Raw genomic sequence first — 21,776 nt, forward strand, 5'->3', positions numbered from 1 at the left:
CTGGCTGGTGTGTGTATGTGTGTGTGTGTGTGGGGGGGGGGGGGGGGGGCATCGCAGCTCTCTGGCTGGTGTATGGGTGGGTAGAGGAGTACACCACCTGGGCGGTGGGACACCTGGGTGAGAGGTGGTGCAGGACAGGAGGGACAGTATAGAGAAATGGCTGGATGATGGGTATTCTGAGCGCGAGTATGAGTATATTTGGTATATTGATGCAGAGCCCCTAAAGCTGGGGGTCATGTGATCACTGACTTACCCAGTCTCTAGGTTCCACAGGTCCAAGCTCCCACCCTCAGTACATACACACAGCTCGCCCGGGATGTGGGGGCTGAAACACAGGAGAGGACTTGTAATAACAGATATAATGAGCAGGACACAACTGGTGCCAAGTGCAACAGAGAGCTGGCATCGCAGAGCGGGGCTCCGGCGCCCCAGGCAGACAGGCAGCAGAGCGGGGCGCCCCAGGCAGCAGGGCGGGGCTCCCCAGGCAGCAGGGCGGGGCTCCCCAGGCAGCAGGGCGGGGCTCCCCAGGCAGCAGGGCGGGGCTCCCCAGGCAGACAGGCAGCAGGGCGGGGCTCCCCAGGCAGACAGGCAGCAGGGCGGGGCTCCCCAGGCAGACAGGCAGCAGGGCGGGGCTCCCCAGGCAGACAGGCAGCAGGGCGGGGCTCCCCAGGCAGACAGGCAGCAGAGCGGGACTACACCACACTGACAAAGGTGTACAGCTGATTACCTGACATTGATGCAAGTACTGGGGGTCTTAGTGTTCAGAACCTGAAGAGGTTTTGGTGGGTCTTGAGCAGAAAAACTGAAGGAGGCTAAATGGAAAGAGGTCCGAACGCCAACATATGCTGTGGAAGAGACAGGACAACAACAATGTGTGTACAGTGTGACAGGAACCGGAGACAACACACAAAGGCAAGCACACAGTCTCCAGTCAGACACCGCCGGCCGCGCGGGGGCACACACACACCCAGACCCGCGTGGGCACACACCACTGAACTCCGCCAGCCGCAATTGGGCACACACACCGCCGAACACCGCCAGCCGCACATGGGCACACACACCCAGACACCCCCAGCGGTGCTTGGGCACACCCAGCCAGCCTCTCACAGCCACCTCCATATGCAAAGTCACAGACAGCCAACTTACTCTTGTTGCAGCACCCCGTGCTCACTTGGTTGATCCGCTCTCCAAGTTTGTACGTCGCTGGGTCTCCCTCAATTTTCACTCCACGTTTTTTTAGGAGCAGCTGCTGAAAACCTGACACACGCTAAGGACAGAGTACACACTAAGGACACACACACAGGCAGGGAGACACACAGGCAGAGTGTGAGACACACACACAGGCAGAGAGAGACACACACACACAGGCAGAGAGAGAGAGAGAGAGACACAGGCAGAGAGAGAGAGACACACACAGGCAGAGAGACACACACACACACAGGCAGATAGAGAGAGACACACACACACAGGCAGAGAGAGAGAGAGACACACACACACACACACACACAGGCAGATAGAGAGAGACACACACACACACAGGCAGAGAGGGAGACACACACAAACAGGATGAGAGAGAGAGAGAGAGAGACACACACACACAGGGAGAGACACACACAGGCAGAGAGAGAGAGAGAGACACACACAGGCAGAGAGAGAGAGAGAGAGACACACAGGCAGAGAGAGAGAGAGACACACAGGCAGAGAGAGAGAGAGACACACAGGCAGAGAGAGAGAGACACACACAGGCAGAGAGAGAGAGACACACACAGGCAGAGAGAGAGAGACACACACAGGCAGAGAGAGAGACACACACAGGCAGAGAGAGAGACACACACAGGGAGAGACACACACAGGGAGAGACACACACAGGGAGAGACACACACAGGGAGACACACACACAGGGAGACACACACACAGGGAGACACACACACAGGGAGAGACACACACACAGGGAGAGAGAGAGAGAGAGACACAGGCAGAGAGAGAGAGACACACACACACAGGGAGAGACACACACAGGGAGAGACACACACAGGGAGAGAGAGACACACACAGGCAGAGAGAGAGAGAGACACACACACACACACACACACAGGCAGAGAGAGAGAGACACACACAGGGAGAGACACACACAGGGAGAGAGAGAGACACACACAGGCAGAGAGAGAGAGACACACACAGGGAGAGACACACACAGGGAGAGAGAGACACACACAGGCAGAGAGAGAGAGAGACACACACACACACACACACACAGGCAGAGAGAGAGAGACACACACACAGGCAGAGAGAGACACACACACAGGCAGAGAGAGACACACACACAGGCAGAGAGAGACACACACACAGGCAGAGAGAGAGACACACACAGGCAGAGAGAGAGACACACACAGGCAGAGAGAGAGAGAGAGAGAGAGACACACACAGGCAGAGAGAGAGAGACACACACACACACACAGGCAGAGAGAGAGAGACACACACACAGGCAGAGAGAGAGACACACACACACACACACAGGCAGAGAGAGAGAGAGACACACAGGCAGAGAGAGAGAGAGAGAGAGACACACACACACACAGGCAGAGAGAGAGAGAGACACACAGGCAGAGAGAGAGAGAGACACACACACACACAGGCAGGGAGAGAGAGACACAGGGAGAGAGAGAGAGAGAGACACACACAGGCAGAGAGAGAGAGACACACACACACAGGCAGAGAGACACACACACACAGGCAGAGAGAGAGAGACACACACACAGGCAGAGAGAGAGAGAGAGAGAGAGACACACACACACACACACACACACACACACACAGACAGACAGAGACACTCTGAGATGAGCAGACTGGTGACGACTATATTCTCCTGTGCTGGCGTTCAGGATCTGCGCACACACAGGCCCGTCACACAGGTACTGGATGTGCGCTGGAGCAGAGCTGAATGTATGTCTGCCTCTGTGCGGAAGGCATTTTGCACATTTATGGACTGCGCGTGCACTGGAACCCAGCATGGCAGAGGTGTGCTCATTGTAGGGCGACAGGTGGAGGTGTGCTCATTGTAGGGCGACAGGTGGAGGTGTGCTCATTGTAGGGCGACAGGTGGAGGTGTGCTCATTGTAGGGCGACAGGTGGAGGTGTGCTCATTGTAGGGCGACAGGTGGAGGTGTGCTCATTGTAGGGCGACAGGTGGAGGTGTGCTCATTGTAGGGCGACAGGTGGAGGTGTGCTCATTGTAGGGCGACAGGTGGAGGTGTGCTCATTGTAGGGCAACAGGACGTTCTCATGTCGGCAGCACTGTGTCAGCCGCAGGTGTCTCCAATCACTGTGGTTCCGTTACCAACAGATGAGAAACTAACAAGCTATACAGATGTGTCCCCCCAAATATCCGGGGATAAGGACGTGGTCCGCGGGTAAATTTGTACATGACAGGAGCAGTGGAAGGGTCATGCGGGCTCATCTGCACACTGCAAGGGGAGGGGCTAGAGGCGTGCGGGCACATCTGCACACTGCAAGGGGAGGGGCTAGAGGCCTGCAGGCACATCTGTATGTGGTAGGGGTTAGGGGCATGCGGGCACATCTGCACACTGCAAGGGGAGGGGCTAGAGGCGTGCGGGCACCTCTGCACACTGCAAGGGGAGGGGCTAGAGGCCTGCGGGCACATCGGTATGTGGTAGGGGTTAGGGTCATGCGGGCACATCTGCACACTGCAAGGGGAGGGGCTAGAGGCCTGCGGGCACATCTGTATGTGGTAGTGGTTAGGGTCATGCGGGCACATCTGTAGACAACAGGAAGGGGAGGGGGGCACAGCTGTACATGACAGGAGGAATGGCAGGGTCATGTGGGCACATCTGTATGCGGCAGGAGGTGAGGCTAAGGGCATGAGGGCACAGCTGGATCTTGTCGGATGGTAAAAACACCTTCATCTGGACTGTGTCCAGGATCATCCCAAGAAACAAAAGCCGCTGAGTTGGTTGAAGCTGCAACTTTTTGAAGTTGAGAATCCACCCGTGTGTAGTGAGGGTCTTCTGTGTGAGAAGAATGTTCTCTAGCAGGGTTTCTCGGGAAAGACTCTTCAGCAGAAGGTCGTCTAAATATGGTATGATAGTCACCCCCTGAGTGTGGAGGACCTCCATCATCACCACCATGACCTTGGTGAATATCCGAGGTGCTGACGAGAGGCCAAATGGTAGTGCCTGGAACTGCCAATGATGATCCTGCACCGCAAACTGAAGGAATGCTTGGTGAGGGGGCCAGATGGGAATGTGCAAGTACGCGTCCCTGATATCGATAGATACCAGGAACTCTCCCTGTTCCAACCCCTGTATCACCGATTGCAGGGATTCCATCTTGAATCTGACCACGTGCAAGTATGGGTTCAGATCCTTTAAATTGAGAATGGGGCGTACCGAGCCATCCGGCTTTGGCACGAGAAAAATAATGGAGTAGTAGCCCTGGGTACGCTGTTCTACTGGCACCGGTACCACCACCCCTGTGTCTCGCAACTTGGTAATAGCTGCCAATAGCTGTTGCCCTTTTTCTGAAGGTACTGGCTGTCCTGTCTTGAAAAATCTGTTTGGGGAAACAGACTGAACTGAATCTTGTAGCCTAGGGTGACAAGATCCCTTACCCAGGCATCCTGACAGGACTGGAGCCATACGAGACTGACATGCCTCAGTTGAGCTCCCACCCCTGGGGTCCCCCAGCTGGGACAGAGGACCGTAATGCTGTAGGCTTGGTGGTTTGGGGGTCCAGTGTGGTTGCAAAGGCGCCTCTGCCGCGACCTCTGGATCCTCGGTGTGAAGGAAAACCCCCTCTGGATCAACCTCAAAATCTGTTTGAGGGACGAAAGGACGGAAAGGATGTTACCTGGGTGGTCCTGCGAGAAGGAGGCGGTGCTGCAGAGGGGAGGAAGTGAGACACCTCCTGTTGCCTGGGATATCCATTTATCCAGCTCTGGGCCGAACAGGAGCTCCCATTGAAGGTCAAGGACTCCACTGCATGCTTTGATTCAGCATCCGCCTGCCACTGGCGTAGCCAGAGGGCTCTTCGAGCCGCAATAGATAGTGCAGAATCTCTAGCTGCAACAATACCAACATCTGAGGAGGCCTCCAGCAGAAAAGCGGAAGCCTCTCGAATCTGTTCTGACAGCTGCATGATAGTAGCAGGGTCTGAGCCCTCACGTATCTCAGATGAGATTCGTGAGGCCCATATCCCTATGGCTTTATTAACCCAGCAACCGTCTTGCACCGGACGCTGTAACACCCCAGAGGCTGTATAAATATCTTTCAAGGTTCACTCCAACTTGCGGTCAGAGATGTCCTTGAGGGTGGTGGCCCCAGGAACTGGAAGGACACGGATGAGTCCATCGCTGGGGGTATTTCTACTGTAAGGGCAGTAAGGGATAATTTTGTAAAAACCTGCGAGGGGTCTGAAAACGTTTGTCTGGGCGTTTCCAGGCCTTGTTTACATGGTCATCTAATTCCTCCGCAGTGGGGAAGTTGGAGACTGTTTTTGCTTTATGGCAAAAGGTGATGGTCTGCTAGGAGTGTCTACTCCATCCGTCACATTACAGGCGACTTTGACCATGTCAATTAAGTCCTCAATCCCCTGTGAGGGTTGGGCAGGGTCCTGTGTGTCAAAAGGAAGCACATCCTGCACATCCTCTGGGGGTGCAAATTCACCCTCCTCTAACTCTGGCATGTAGTCAGAATCAGGGGAGTCCACGTGTAGTGGTGAGGCCCTCTTCTTCTGCAGGAGGGGGGGGGGGGGGAGGAGCAGTGAGGAGGAAGGGCGAGGGTCAGAGTGGCCAGGAGCTAAGGCTGTGGTAAGGCCCTCTTCCTCTGCAGGAGTGGGGGGGAGCCGTGAGGAGGAAGGGCGGGGGTCAGAGTGGCCAGGAGCTAAGGCTGTGGTGAGGCCCTGTACCGCAGAGGCTAAATCACTCTGCCTGCTTCTACAGGTCTCCCTATCTCTCTGAGACTGTGAATGTTCAGAAGATAAGCGTGTCATGACATCAGTAAGCTGTGTGGCCCAGAAAGGGGGGTCCACTGGGGCTTGTGACACGGGGGGATTTACAGTGCATTTATCACAGTATACAACCCCTGCAGCGGAAGGTGTAAATTTAGAATTACATGTTTTACAAGCAATCCTCTTGGAGCTTCCCCCTGCCATATTGACAATTATATGTCACACAGAGCAATCTACACACAACCACACACCCAAGGGAGAGCAGGTATAGAAGATCCAGATAGAAACACTGGATGGAAGAGAGGCTGCCACAGGGTCTAAACAGCGATATGGTATAATATATATATATATACACACACACACACACACAGACACACAGGAAGCGCTATAGTCCTAATGTTTAACACAGACCCACTGTCTGCACCAAGCTATAAACCCCCACTGTAACTCACAGACCGGGTAGAGCTGTAGCAGGACGGTCACCAGGAGAGTACGGATGTTGTAACCTGCAGCCTTGGGAAAGCATGCAAGCGTAACAGAGTCTCCAGCAGCGTGTCCAGCAGCGCCAAGTGTAAAGAAAATGGCCGCCGCCTGCACCCTGTAACGCTGGGGAGAGCCGGGGCTTGCTGGGAGCACCACGCGGTAGCTCCGCCCCCCGCCTGGCAGCTCCTTCTCCAATGGCGCCAGATTCAAAAGAATCCTCTGCTATAAGCCGCCTTGTTTGTGCCCTGACCTCTGCTGCTAGTCATCATGAGCTGCAGCCTGCCTCCGGGGGTTAGGCTGGGGGAGGATCGCGGTGCGCGCCTTGGTGAGCGGCGCCCGCTACATCTCCAGGGACGGTGGTCTCTGCAGCCAGGGAGCAGGGCGCAAACCGTAGCAGCAGCCGGCTCCCTCCGGCAGGCTCCCTTGTAGCAGGCAGATAGTAGCAGCAACTATCTGCCTGTCCTCTTGAAAATAAACTTGCTGCTTGCTGGGGGGGGGGGGGGGGGGGGGAGTAGAAGGGGGGAGTTGGCCAAACTAATTTTATATTTAAAGCGCCCATGCTCCCTGTGGTCACCTTCTATTCCCCAGTGTAACTCCAGTGACACCTAGTGGATGAAGGAGAAAGGCCACTTATCTGACCATACACAGACCCAGGCAGGACTACATGCCATCCCACATGAAGGATACAGAGTTGGTTCCCAGCTGCCCCACATGGATAGATAAGGCAGCCATCTGATCTGCCAGGGTATGACGTCCAGGAAAGAGCACCCCCAGTGAGTGGGGCCTGGAACTGCAGGTTTCTCCACTCCGCAGACATGCCCTCATTCACCAGCTCTGCCAGTAAGACAGGTGGCACATCCTGGATCCAGTCAGCAGTGAGAAGGGAGAGGGAACGCAGGGGAAAACTAGTGTAGGTGGACGGGCAACTGCAGGATGGGAGAGAGAGTATACAAGAGAGTCACTGTAGACTACGGGGAGAGAGATAAAGTACCAACCAACACAACCTGTAACATTGCAGTTATGAGCTGTTTGGCTTCTACCGTCTCTCTCCAAGACTTAATACATATAAGAGAATATGAGGGATGTAATAGGGGCAAAACAGATTCTGGGGTACATAGACGAACCATCGATGTTTTATAATCCTCACTGGATTTTGGTCCATATAGGAGTATTTTTGCCATCGATAAGGGAGAACTGAATGGTTTCTCTCCATCGATAAAACAGAATGACCAAGGTGCCGGGACTCGGAGCATAGCTCGACCCTACCGACAACCGTAAAGCCCTGCCCCCCGGTTCTGATTGGAACATTTAGTCAAAGAAAAGGGAATGAACATCAATGGACGAAACCATTGATGGATGCTTATAGTTTCATCATTAAGGACGTCCACATCGATGGCCACCCCTACATAGATAGGAACAGAAGAAAGGCACAAAGAAAAATATAATGTTGGGGAGAAAGGACACCGGAATAACGGGAAGGAGACGGTTGGGACACATTATGTGGTTGGGAGAGGAGACCCTGGGAATATGGGAGGAGAGGTGATTGGGAGAGGAGACCCCGGGAATATGGGAGGAGAGGAGACCCCAGGAATATGGGAGGAGAGGTGGTTGGGAGAGGAGACCCCGGGAATATGGGGGGAGGAGACCCCGGGAATATGGGAGGAGAGGAGACCCCGGGCGTATGGGAGGAGAGGTGGTTAGGAGAGAGGAGACCCCGGGAATATGGGAGGAGAGGAGACCCCGGGAATATGGGAGGAGAGGTGGTTGGGAGAGGAGACCCCGGGAATATGGGAGGAGAGGAGACCCCGGGCGTATGGGAGGAGAGGAGACCCTGGGAATATGGGAGGAGAGGAGACCCTGGGAATATGGGAGGAGAGGTGGTTGGGAGAGGAGACCCCGGGAATATGGGAGGAGAGGAGACCCTGGGAATATGAGAGGAGAGGAGACCCCAGGAATATGGGAGGAGAGGTGGTTGGGAGAGGAGACGCCGGGAATATGGGAGGAGAGGAGACCCCGGGCGTATGGGAGGAGAGGAGACCCCAGGAATATGGGAGAAGAGGAGACCCTGGGAATATGGGAGGATAGGAGACCCTGCGAATATGGGAGGAGAGGAGACCCCAGGAATATGGGAGGAGAGGTGGTTGGGAGAAGAGACCCCAGGAATATGGGAGGAGAGGTGGTTGGGAGTGGAGACCCCAGGAATATGGGAGGAGAGGTGGTTGGGAGAGGAGACCCCTGGAATATGGGAGGAGAGGTGGTTGGGAGAGGAGACCCCGGGAATATGGGAGGATAGGAGACCCTGCGAATATGGGAGGAGAGGAGACCCTGGGAATATGGGAGGAGAGGTGGTTGGGAGAGGAGACCCCAGGAATATGGGAGGAGAGGTGGTTGGGAGAGGAGACCCCGGGAATATGGGAGGAGAGGTGGTTGGGAGAGGAGACCCCGGGAATATGGGAGGAGAGGAGCCCCCGGTAATATGGGAGGAGAGGAGACCCTGGGAATATGGGAGGAGAGGAGACCCCAAGAGCATGGGAGGAGAGGTGGTTGGGAGAGGAGACCCCGGGAATATGGGAGGAGGAGACCCACGGGAATATGGGCGGAGAGGTGGTTGGGAGAGAGGAGACCCAGGAATATGGGAGGAGAGGTGGTTGGGAGAGGAGACCCCAGGAATATGGGAGGAGAGGTGGTTGGGAGAGGAGACCCCGGGAATATGGGAGGAGAGGTGGTTGGGAGAGAGGAGACCCCAGGAATATGGTAGGAGAGGTGGTTGGGAGAGGAGACCCCGGGAATATGGGAGGAGAGGTGGTTGGGAGAGAGGAGACCCCAGGAATATGGTAGGAGAGGTGGTTGGGAGAGGAGACCCCGGGAATATGGGAGGAGAGAGGAGACCCCAGGAATATGGGAGGAGAGGTGGTTGGGAGAGAGGAGACCCCAGGAATATGGGAGGAGAGGAGACCCACGGGAATATGGGCGGAGAGGTGGAAGGGAGAGGAGACCCCGGGAATATGGGAGGAGAGGTGGTTGGGAGAGAGGAGACCCCAGGAATATGGGAGGAGAGGTGGTTGGGAGAGAGGAGACCCCAGGAATATGGGAGGAGAGGTGGTTGGGAGAGAGGAGACCCCAGGAATATGGTAGGAGAGGTGGTTGGGAGAGGAGACCCCGGGAATATGGGAGGAGAGAGGAGACCCCAGGAATATGGGAGGAGAGGTGGTTGGGAGAGAGGAGACCCCAGGAATATGGGAGGAGAGGAGACCCACGGGAATATGGGCGGAGAGGTGGAAGGGAGAGGAGACCCCGGGAATATGGGAGGGAGAGGTGGTTGGGAGAGAGGAGACCCCAGGAATATGGGAGGAGAGGTGGTTGGGAGAGAGGAGACCCCAGGAATATGGGAGGAGAGGTGGTTGGGAGAGAGGAGACCCCAGGAATATGGGAGGAGAGATGGTTGGGAGAGAGGAGACCCCAGGAATATGGGAGGAGAGGTGGTTGGGAGAGAGGAGACCCCAGGAATATGGTAGGAGAGGTGGTTGGGAGAGGAGACCCCGGGAATATGGGAGGAGAGGTGGTTGGGAGAGAGGAGACCCCAGGAATATGGGAGGAGAGGTGGTTGGGAGAGAGAAGACAAGAGACAAATGGTGATAGTATCATGCACAGGATAAAGACATAAATCAATACATATTTTTAGAGAACCAACTAAAGAAATAATTTTGTTGACAAAATACAACACTTATAACATTGGAGGTGCCCCCAGGAATCAAGTACCAATATACTTAGAAGAGGAGAAACGGTGGTCCACAGGGGGTGGGCAGCCGTTCACAAAAGGGATTCCTTTTTGGAGGCACACTTTTAAATTGTTAGGAATGGTGTATAATGAGTAAATATAAAACTTAACTTTTAATTCCAATTATTCTAAAATAGTAATAACTCTGTAATATCACATGATGAATAAATAGCCATGAAGAGTTAATCAACAAGTAAACATTTTTTTTAAATATTGTGAGCAAAAAACATAGCCACTGATATTGACCATATATCGGTATCAGAAACAGTGGCGGTTAGTGGTGTTATTTAGACAAATGTATAAGATTAATATGCAAATTAAATTAACGTCCAGCTGGTGACACGTCCAGAGGGTGTGATACGTCTGTATAAATCACTAATAATACAATCAAAAATTCAAAATTCGATAAGATAAGTATGTTACAGACAATCACATCAATACCCATTGATGGTAATTAGCCGTCAATTAGAACAAAAATATATGTGTTCATAGCATCACAGGAATCCTTAAGGAGGTGGGGAAAGAAAAAGTACAGTGAATAGAGCTTAATTCTTTCTGCTGCCCAACGTCTTCACACGGGTGAGAGAAGAGATTGATAGCAAATGTAAGGAGGACACTCCTGTATGTGGTGTGAGATCAGCCCTAATACAGAAGCATTGCCGGGCTGAAATTCGCCACCAGAAAGTCTCTACTACACGGAAGGAGGAGGAAAAAAAGGGGGGGGGGGGGCTAGGAGTGATAATTAGTGAGTGTGTCAGATATAAATAGGCGGCACTGTGTGACTCCTGTCAATCTAATGCTGTGTACACACAGTGCAATATGATTGCTAGCGATATATTGCTAGCAATATATTGCCAGCAATCATATTGCTCAGTGTCTCCTTTTCATCAGCGATGAAAAGGAGACACTGCTACGGGGCGGAGGGGGAGCGCAGCAGCAGCAGACGCTGCTGCTGTCACTTTGATGGGAGGAGGGAGGGAGCAGCGGCACAGGGCTGAGGGAGCGCAGCAGCAGCAGACGCTGCTGCTGTGACTGTCACTGATGGGAGGAAGCAGCGGCACGGGGCTGAGGGAGCGCAGCATGTCACTGATGGGAGGAGGGAGGGAGCAGCGGCACGGGGCTGAGGGAGCGCAGCATGTCACTGATGGGAGGAGGGAGGGAGCAGCGGCACGGGGCTGAGGGAGCGCAGCATGTCACTGATGGGAGGAGGGAGGGAGCAGCGGCACGGGGCTGAGGGAGCGCAGCATGTCACTGATGGGAGGAGGGAGGGAGCAGCGGCACGGGGCTGAGGGAGCGCAGCATGTCACTGATGGGAGGAGGGAAGGAAGCAGCGGCACGGGGCTGAGGGAGCGCAGCATGTCACTGATGGGAGGAGGGAGGGAGCAGCGGCACGGGGCTGAGGGAGCGCAGCATGTCACTGATGGGAGGAGGGAGGGAGCAGCGGCACGGGGCTGAGGGAGCGCAGCATGTCACTGATGGGAGGAGGGAGGGAGCAGCGGCACGGGGCTGAGGGAGCGCAGCATGTCACTGATGGGAGGAGGGAGGGAGCAGCGGTACGGGGCTGAGGGAGCGCAGCATGTCACTGATGGGAGGAGGGAGGGAGCAGCGGCACGGGGCTGAGGGAGCGCAGCATGTCACTGATGGGAGGAGGGAGGGAGCAGCGGCACGGGGCTGAGGGAGCGCAGCATGTCACTGATGGGAGGAGGGAGGGAGCAGCGGCACGGGGCTGAGGGAGCGCAGCATGTCACTGATGGGAGGAGGGAGGGAGCAGCGGCACGGGGCTGAGGGAGCGCAGCATGTCACTGATGGGAGGAGGGAGGGAGCAGCGGTACGGGGCTGAGGGAGTGCAGCATGTCACTGATGGGAGGAGGGAGGGAGCAGCGGCACGGGGCTGAGGGAGCGCAGCATGTCACTGATGGGAGGAGGGAGCAGCGGTACGGGGCTGAGGGAGTGCAGCATGTCACTGATGTGAGGAGGGAGGGAGCAGCGGTACGGGGCTGAGGGAGCGCAGCAGCAGCAGACGCTGCTGCTGTGACTGTCACTGATGGGAGGAGGGAGGGAGCAGCGGTACGGGGCTGAGGGAGTGCAGCATGTCACTGATGGGAGGAGGGAGGGAGCAGCGGCACGGGGCTGAGGGAGCGCAGCAGCAGCAGACGCTGCTGCTGTGACTGTCACTGATGGGAGGAGGGAGGGAGCAGCGGTACGGGGCTGAGGGAGTGCAGCATGTCACTGATGGGAGGAGGGAGGGAGCAGCGGCACGGGGCTGAGGGAGCGCAGCATGTCACTGATGGAAGGAGGGAGGGAGCAGCGGCACGGGGCTGAGGAGATCAACGCTGATCTCCCGGCACAGCGATTGCCGGGGGAAAGCCGCTGGTCGCAGGAGCATGTTCCTGCGACCATTAGCCAGTGCACACGGGAGCGCGCAGCTGGCGATTTATCGCTTAGCGACCATATTCCTAGCGATTTCACATGAAATTGCCCCGTGTGTACACACCATTACAGTTGATAACACAAATAAGCTGCACTCTGTGACCCCTGTCAGCCTAACAATTGATCACACCAGTATCGGATATAGTTAGGCGACAGAATATAAAGATTAAGCGTATACAGGGAGAATATTGGTGATGGTCTGCAGGGAGTATGTTGGTAATTGTCTGACAGATAATCACGCTGGTTCTGGTGTCATTTATATAACACCAGTTGATCTGACAATTGGTCCCATAAGTATTTGATGACAGAATACAAAAAATATAATAGGATTATTAATTGTATGTATTATGTAACACTTATCAATCTAGCGTTTAATGGTATCTGGTGTGATAAGCAAAAAAATGCAAAGAAACTGCACATGCAGTAAATATATTGCTGACTGCCTGTGACACCTATTAATATATCAATTAAACACGATAATATCTGGTGGGAAGTAAGTGCCAGAAGGAAAAAATATTTATATATATATATATATATATATATATATATATATATATATAATTTATACACGCAAGTAATTAATGTGTTAATGGTTGTTAGTAGCACATATAGGTCTAACAATTGGCAACATTAAGCATTAAGGTATCTGGTATAATTTCTATGAAGGTGCCCACAGACGCACCGATCCCGGTGTGCGTTCTGTGCTTAACTAGCACACATAGCATCGCATCGTATGCCTTGTGCATGCGATGCTGTGCTATAAAAAGCTAGTACAAAAAGTATGTGCAGCACATACGTTTTGTACTGTGCGATGAGGTGCCGCGTGAGCGCGCACCCCATCGTACAGCATCGCACCGCCCGCATCGGTGCGTGTGTGGGCACCTTAACACCTATAAATCAAACAGATCGTCACACTGGTGTTTGGTGACAAAAAAACATAGACACAAAGGTAAACGGCGCTAATGGACCACACTAATTAGTATTCAAAAAAGTATAAATTTATTAAAATACACAATGAATATATTTCTAATACAATTTTACAATACCACCGGCCGGTAGAGCGATCAAATGTGCACAACAATTAATTTCTGGCCATAAAAATATTTAAAAAGAAAAACTTTTTTCACTAGGCTGCTCTAGGTGTGACTGAAAATCCATGGTTCTGTAAGAATAAATCTTATAAGTGCCCAATTAGGCTGTTGCGTAATGTGAATCTGAGGCTTGGTAACTTTTCATCCACTTTAGGGTTAATCAGTCCCAGAAACTCACTAAGACACACTGATGTTAATAACGATAGCAAGCGTGTTAATCAGTCACACAAACAGGCTTGGTTATGGAACCGCCTTCATAGATACTTCATATTTGTAAAAACTGCAAGTGCTCATTCACTCAGGCATAGCAGCATATGTAGATTGAGTAAAATAATACTTAGGCTTCCAAGCGAGTACAGCAATTTATAATCCACTTTTGGGTGAGAGTTCGCTGGCCTGGAGCGGGTCCCCGGCTGCTGGTCTTCCCGATAGTGCAGCCCTTTCTAGGACTCCCTGCTCCGGCAAAAGTCTCCCCGGCTCACGTGGTCTTGCTTGTTTGCGGAAGCGTGCAGTGACGTATGATGACGCGTTTCCCCGCCTTCTCCTGGTCAGCGGCTGATGAAGCAACAGCCTAATTGGGCACTTATAAGATTTATTCTTACAGAACCATGGATTTTCAGTCACACCTAGAGCAGCCTAGTGAAAAAAGTTTTTCTTTTTAAATATTTTTTATGGCCAGAAATTAATTGTTGTGCACATTTGATCGCTCTACTGGCCGGTGGTATTGTAAAATTGTATTAGAAATATATTCATTGTGTATTTTAATAAATTTATACTTTTTTGAATACTAATTAGTGTGGTCCATTAGCGCCGTTTACCTTTGTGTCTATGTTTTTTGTCTTTTTTGAGGGCTGAGTATCCCTCAAACGGAAGCTGGGACCATTACTAGTGCCCTGCGCTTGGTTATTCCCTATTGGTTTCTTGGTGTTTGGTGACAGAATGCTGAGAATGTGTGCACACAGTAAATATAATATTAATTATCTATAACCCCTATCAGTCTGGTACTTCAACAATAGTATCAGGTGTAATAAGCTACAAGATGCAAAGGAAAAATGCGCATATAATGAATATATTGTTAATTGTCTGTGACACCTATCAGTATATCAGTTTAACACAATAGTGTCTGATATGTAATAAGCGCCAGAGGAAGAAATTGTACGCAAGGACACCTATAGATCTGACACTTAGCAACATATAGCATTAAGAAAAGAAATGAGCAGAATATAAATATGTATGTATAGTCCCTGAGGAGAGAGTGAGGGAAGGAGCCGTGCTGGTAGCCGGGATCAATCACCGGAGTCCCATCTTCACTGAGCGGATTGGGAGGTGAAGGTAATTGGCCGGCAGACTGCGAGAACAAATAGGAGAGATGTGTGGGGACAAGCGCTGTAAGCGGTGTTAGGTCTGACCTTATACCCGGGTAGAGCAGGTCAGAGATGAGCCGCCAGCGTGTCCCTCACACACAGAGAAGAGGGGGACGGGAAGGACACCTGCGGGTAACTGGAATGATGTCAAGGCTAATAGTTCCCCATGAGAACAGGCAGCTGGTATAGCCTGTGCAGCATCAGAACGCGTTTCACCACGTGGGCTTGATCACCTGGAAGCCTAACTTGGTGTGTGCATAGTGGAGCGTATATATATATATATATATATATATATATATATATTATATACATACATACATACATACATACATATATATATATATATATATACACATATATATACATATATATATATATATACATACATACAGCTGATTGGGTATCTAATACAGCTGAGACAGTTTCTGCCTGGTTAAATAGACCAATGCATGTATCAATGAGGGGCATATTATGGAAGCATTAGAAAAAGGCAAAAAAAATCTGATCATAGTAAGACCGTTTCTGAAGAAGGTTATGAGCTAAAAAAGGGAGGGGGGGGGGGAGTTTTTATAAATTGAGACAGATAAACGGCCATAGGGAATGTATAACATAGTGACAATGATAATATGTGTAGATTGAGTGCACACACGCCAATGTGTATGCTGTAAATTGGAAAGAGAATTAGCCGATGTATGTTCAGGATTCTGTGTTTGGAGATGAATGAGATGTTGGGATTACAAATAATTAAAGAAGAAATTATGAAGGGATTGAAGAATATTAGTATAATGATAATAATAAATAAATAATAAAATGTACCAAATATATATATGAAACTAGGTGATTCATCGCGCCCTACGGGCGCTCTTAACACCGGCGTAAGGGGCTACGTCCCTTAATTTGTGAACATTTGTATTGTGAGAAATATGGTTAGAATTGTATGAAAGATGCCCTGTATTGCAGCTTCTGGCAGTGGGTGAGGGTCCAGCGTGGCAGCACAGGAGTACCGGACGGTGGCCCTGAGTCAGTGTCTCCTCCTACTGGGTGGGAGTTAGGGTGCATGAGAGCAGGAGGCTGGGATATGAGGCATGATAGGGGTATGTGGGCAACACAGCGTCAGCGATTACCCAGTGGTGGAAGTTACGGTTCAGGAGAGCAGGAAGCTGGGTAGTGATAGGGGTGTGTGGGCATACGGGGGACTAAAGAGGGTGGTGGACACTGTGCAGCTTCTGCCAGTGGGTGAGGGTCCAGCGTGGCAGCACAGAAATACAGGAGTCAGTGTCTCCTCCGACTGGGTGGGAGTTAGGGTGCATGAGAACAGGAGGCTGGGCGGTAAAGCATGATAGGGGAATGTGGGCAACACAGGGTGAGCGGGTCTCCACTGGCGGAAGTTACGGGGCAGGAGAACAGGAGGCAGGGCAGTGTCCTCCCACATTGATGGCAAAAGTATTCAACATCGGCCATAAACCATCGATTATTTGAAAATCATTGATGGTCGATGGGCATCCCTAGAACTGGAGGAGGGTGGGGGACAGTATGCAGCTCCGGGCAGTGGGTGAGCGTCTCCTCCCACTGGGAGGGAGTGAGCGTGCATGAGAGCAGGAGGCTGTATAATAGTGGTATGTGGGCAAGACATTGATAAAAGTTGTGGCGCTGGTGCAGAGGGCAGTGGGGAAACCTGCAGTGCGGCAGCCAGGGCCGGATTTCCCACCTAGGGGCGGTACCTGCTTGTGGTGGTACAGGATCCCCCATTGTCACGGGGGTACGTGAAATGCGGGAGCGGGGGCCGCGGTGGTCCGCTGGGGGGTGGAATTGCCGGAAGGGGGTCTGGGGGGTCTGCAAATTGCGGGAGGGGGGGTGGTGTGTGGGGATCCGCGGTTAGCGGGAGGGGGCGGGGGTCTGCAAATCGGGGGCGCGGGGGGGCTTGAATCGTGGGAAGGGGGGTCCGCAAATTGCGGGAGGGGGGTTGTCGGGGTTAGTGAATTGCGGGAGGGGGGGTTGCGGAGGTCCGTGAATTGCGGGAGGGGCGCGTGGGGTGCCGTGAGTCAAGGGGGGGTGGTGCGGGGGTCCGTGAATCACGGGAGGGGTCATGAATCGCAGGAGGGGGGGGGGGGGTCGTGGGGGTGCTGAGAATCGCAGGAGGGGGGGTGTGGGGGGTTGCCGTGAATTGCATGAGGGGGGCGTGAATCAAGGGAGGGTGGGCGCAGGGGGGTGGTGCGGGGGTCCGTGAATCGCGGGAGGGGGCATGAATCGCGGGAGGGGGGGTCGTGGGGGGGTTCCGAATCGCAGGAAGGGGGGTATGGGGGGTGCCGTGAATTGCGTGAGGGGGGCATGAATCGCGGGAGGGGGGGTCCCCGAATGTGTGAATTACGGGGCGGTCGCAAATCGCGAGAGGTGCCGAGGGGGCACGCAAATCGCGGGAGGGGGGGCGCTACGGGGGGTTTCGTGAATCGCGGGAGGGGGGGTCGTGGGGGGTTGCGAATCGCAGGAAGGGGGGTGTGGGGGGTGCCGTGAATTGCGTGAGGGGGGCATGAATCGCGGGTGGTGGGGTCCCCGAATGTGTGAATTAGGGGGCGGTCGCAAATCGCGAGAAGTGCCGAGGGGGCCCGCAAATCGCGGGAGGGGGGCGCTACGGGGGGTTCCGTGAATCGCGGGAGGGGGCGGCGCGAATTGCGGGAGGGGGGTCGCAAATCACAGTAGGGGGGGGGGTGCCGTGAATCGCGGGAGGGGGGATCGCGGGGGGCCCTTTTAATGCCGGGAGGGGGGGTCGCAGGGGTCCCGCGAATCGCGGGAGGATGCAGGGGTCCTGCGAATCGCGGGAGGGGTCGCTGGGGTCCCGCGATTTGCGGGAGGGTCGCGGTGGTCCCGCGTTTCGCGGTAGGGGGTGGTCGCGGAGGTCGGGTCTGGGACGGATATTAGACAGCACTTACATCGACAGCCATTACATCGACACCATTAGTTCGACAGCTCAATAGGTCGACATGGTTTTAGGTCGACATGGTTTTAGGTCGACATACCATTAGGTCGACATGTCATTAGGTTGACAGCTCATTAGGTCGACAGCTCATTAGGTCGACATGTTTTTAGGTCGACACTGCCATTAGGTCGACAGAGTCTATGTCGACAGTCAAAAGGTCGACATGGGTTTTTTCACTGTTTTTTTGGCCGAAATGTCGACACAGTCGACATGGACACAGTTTGAAGTGTACCGCAGCCGCTCGCTATGCTTCGGGCACGGTGCCTCGCTGCGTTCGGCACACTATTTTATTCTCCCACCACGCCCTAGTGGATAGTAAGTAGGGCATGAAATACCGCCTGTCGGCACATGTCGGCTCAATAAACAGTGAAAAAACCCATGTCGACCTTTTGACTGTCGACATAGACACTGTCGACCTAATGGCAGTGTCGACCTAAAAACATGTCGACCTAATGAGCTGTCGACCTAATGAGCTGTCGACCTAAAACCATGTCGACCTAAAACCATGTCGACCTATTGAGCTGTCGAACTAATGGTGTCGATGTAATTGCTGTCTAACAATAGTCCGGATACCGGGGTGGTCGCAGGGGTCCCGCAAATCGCGGGAGGGGGGGGTTCGCGGGGGTACCGCGAATCACGGGAGGGGGGGGTTCGCGGGGGTACCGCGAATCACGGGAGGGTGGAAAGCGGGGTCCCGCGAATGGCGGGAGGGGGGGTCACGGGGGTTCCGCAAATCGCGGGAGGGGGGGTCGTGGGGGTCCTGGCAGAGGGTAGGGATGTGCAGGAGTAATGGTGGCTGTGGAGTAATGGTGGATGGTGGGCGTGTACTGTAGCCCTGGCTGGGCGGGGGGAGGTGATGTCAAGGGGGTGGAACGTCATACACATGAAAGTGAAACTGTTCTACACAGGGGTTGAGTGACAGATCTGGCTAAATATATAAGAGATAAAGATAACCATGCTTGTATACTTTTAGATGGTATTGGAGAATTGTGCCCGTGTATGAGAATTGATCAAAGATGCAAAGTGTGTACGAGTAAAGGGGCCACTGGACTATAATGGCGTCAGAATCTCTGTGTTCCCTGATTTTGCCCTTGAAGTCCAAAAGGAGAGAGCCAAGTTTACTGAAGTCAAAAAACGACTTCAAGAGAAAAACCTTAAATACTCAATGATATTTCCGACCAAACTCAGGGTGATTCATAATAATGGGCCTTATTCTGGTCTGTGCGGCCGGAGCCGAATATGCGGCCAGGACCGTGCGTCCTAAACCCCGCCTTCCATACGGATTGCTCACTCCGTCCGAATGCAGTAAGCCGCTGACCGCACGGAGCATGAGTGTATTTCTCATGTATACACCTCCTCCATCTCTGGGAACCTCCCCCATCATTCGATGGTCGCAGACCATCGAATGCAGGACCGAGCGGTCAGGCAGCTCCCGCAACCTCAGACCACACGGGCATTTTTCCGTATGAAAGCAGGGATCTGGGCGGGCAGCTGACATCCGGCGATGTCATAGGTCTGCCCCCTACACATGCGTCATGGCCGCATTACCATACGTACGCCCAGCGTTTGCATGGGAACGCCCATGAAACGCGGAGCGTATGCATATGTTAATGAGGCCAAACAGCCCTTCACGCCCCTCTCCTCCCCCTGTTCGTAGTGTAAACAATTCATGCGGAATTTGGACGCATGTCCCTTTCACACATGCGCAGATATGCCTCGGCGGAACGAACGCACGCGGACATATCCGCACCAACCAGAATAAGGGTCTATGAGACTGTTTTTATCCAAACACCGCAGGAAGCTGCAAAGTGTCTGGACAACTATGCCCCAGGGACAAGGCAACTGGCAGAGGGCTAGGCCTACTAATAAAATAGAGCTATTTCATTAGGGAGCTCACCCGCAAATTTGGTGGCTTATATATTTTTAGCCCCCTGGTCATTGGGTTAAGTTTACTATTTATTTATTTTTTTGTGTTGGGGGGGGAGGAAGATGGGAATAGGTATGCCTAGGTCGGGGAGGTATACAGGGAGGGGGGATTTCTTCTTTTTTTTAAGGGATCAATGTTAGTAAAATGTGATCAGCTGCTGCGTCCGCTCACCTGCTATAAGTCTTTGAAAATGTATTTAGCAGACAAGGGTAAGGGGGAAGCCTGGCGGGGCTTCTTAATTATAAGATGACGGTAAAGGTACTAACGTGGAACGTTAGGGGGTTGAATGAGAAAATAAAACGGTCCCTAGTAATGAATCCATTAAGAAAATACGGGCCAGACATCATTTCCCTTCCAGAAACACATCTGATGGGTGGGAAACAAATGGCGCTTAGAAGGCCATGGGTCGGATATACCTGCCACGCCTCCCTCTCCTCCTCTGCTAGGGGGGTATTGTCATTTACTTGTAATAGAACATGGATAGACCCGGGTGGACTGTGTAATCCATTCAGTTCAGTTTATAATACTGTCTATATACATTCCACCTCCCTTCTCATTTAAAATATTAACAAAAGTGGTAGAATGTATTGCTCTGTCCCCCAATACATTGGTTATATGTATGGGAGACTTTAACAATACCTTAGATCCCCAACTAGATAGGTGGAGTGGCGGAGGGGTGGGTAACACTAGAGGTAATAAAGACTTTGCAAATTACATACATGATATGTGCTGGGTAGATCCCTGGAGGGTACGGAACCCAACCTCTCGGCAATGTTCCTGCTTCTCTGATTCGCATCTAGCCTTTTCCAGGATCGATCTTATTCTAATCTCCAGAAACCTCATTCCTCAAGTCCATAAAATTGAGTACAAACCGAGAGGCATTTCGGACCATTAGCCAGTATATATGGAAATATCTCTGGACTATGATCGAGGATGCAGTTTCTGGAGCTTTAATACAAAGTAGGATCGATGCAAAGACAGATCTGGAGGAACAGTGGCTAGAATACTGGGAGTCGGCGACAGCGCCCATATTATGGGATGCTTTTAAGGCACTCTCAGGAAAAGTATTGCTGAAATAAAAAGAGAAGATCGAGCTACAATACAAGGGGTTGGGATCATTTGGTCTATTGCATTATGGTAGAAAGTCATTAGGTCGAATCCATTAGGTCGACATGCTAAAAGGTCGACATGATTCTAGGTCGACATGGGAAAAGGTCGACATGATTCTAGGTCGAAAGGTCATTAGTTCGACAGGTCATTAGTTCGACAAGGTCATTAGTTCGACATTGTCTATGTCGACATTCACAAGGTCGACATGGGGTTTTTCACTGTTTTTTTACCTGAATGTCAACACAGTCGACATGGACACAGTTTAAAGTGCACTGCATCCCCTCGCATCGCTCGCTGCGCTCGCAATGCGTCGGGCACGGTGCCTCGCTACGCTCGGCACACTATTTTATTCTCCCACCACGCCCTAGTGGATGGTAGGGCATGAAATACCGCCTGTCGGCACATGTTGGCTCAAAAAAACAGTGAAAAACTCCATGTCGACCTTGTGAATGTCGACATAGACAATGTCGAACTAATGACCTTGTCGAACTAATGACCTGTCGAACTAATGACCTTTCGAACTAGAATCATGTCGACATTTTCCCATGTCGACCTAGAGTCATGTCGACCTTTTAGCATGTCGACCTAATGGATTCGACCTAATGACTTTCTACCATAATGCAGTAGACCAAATGACCGCATCCCAATACAAGAA

At 52.5% G+C, this 21,776-nt stretch overlaps 1 protein-coding gene across 4 annotated transcripts in view; it reads right to left on the reverse strand.

The window, feature by feature from the left end:
• TAF1C (TATA-box binding protein associated factor, RNA polymerase I subunit C) overlaps window positions 1-21,776 on the reverse strand; it is a 105,748-nt gene that overhangs the window by 44,203 nt on the left and 39,769 nt on the right. For all 4 annotated transcript variants that reach the window (XM_083155500.1, XM_083155503.1, XM_083155501.1 and 1 more), the window contains exons 7-10: window positions 7,135-7,373; window positions 1,147-1,257; window positions 728-845; window positions 254-325 (exon numbers count right to left, since the gene is read on the reverse strand). In XM_083155500.1, the coding sequence (XP_083011626.1) occupies window positions 254-325; window positions 728-845; window positions 1,147-1,257; window positions 7,135-7,373 (540 nt within the window). The remainder of the gene's footprint in view (window positions 1-253; window positions 326-727; window positions 846-1,146; window positions 1,258-7,134; window positions 7,374-21,776) is intronic.

This window comes from Crinia signifera, chromosome 1 (assembly GCF_055691185.1).
Source record: "Crinia signifera chromosome 1, ASM5569118v1, whole genome shotgun sequence".
Classification (NCBI taxonomy): Eukaryota; Metazoa; Chordata; class Amphibia; order Anura; family Myobatrachidae; genus Crinia; species Crinia signifera.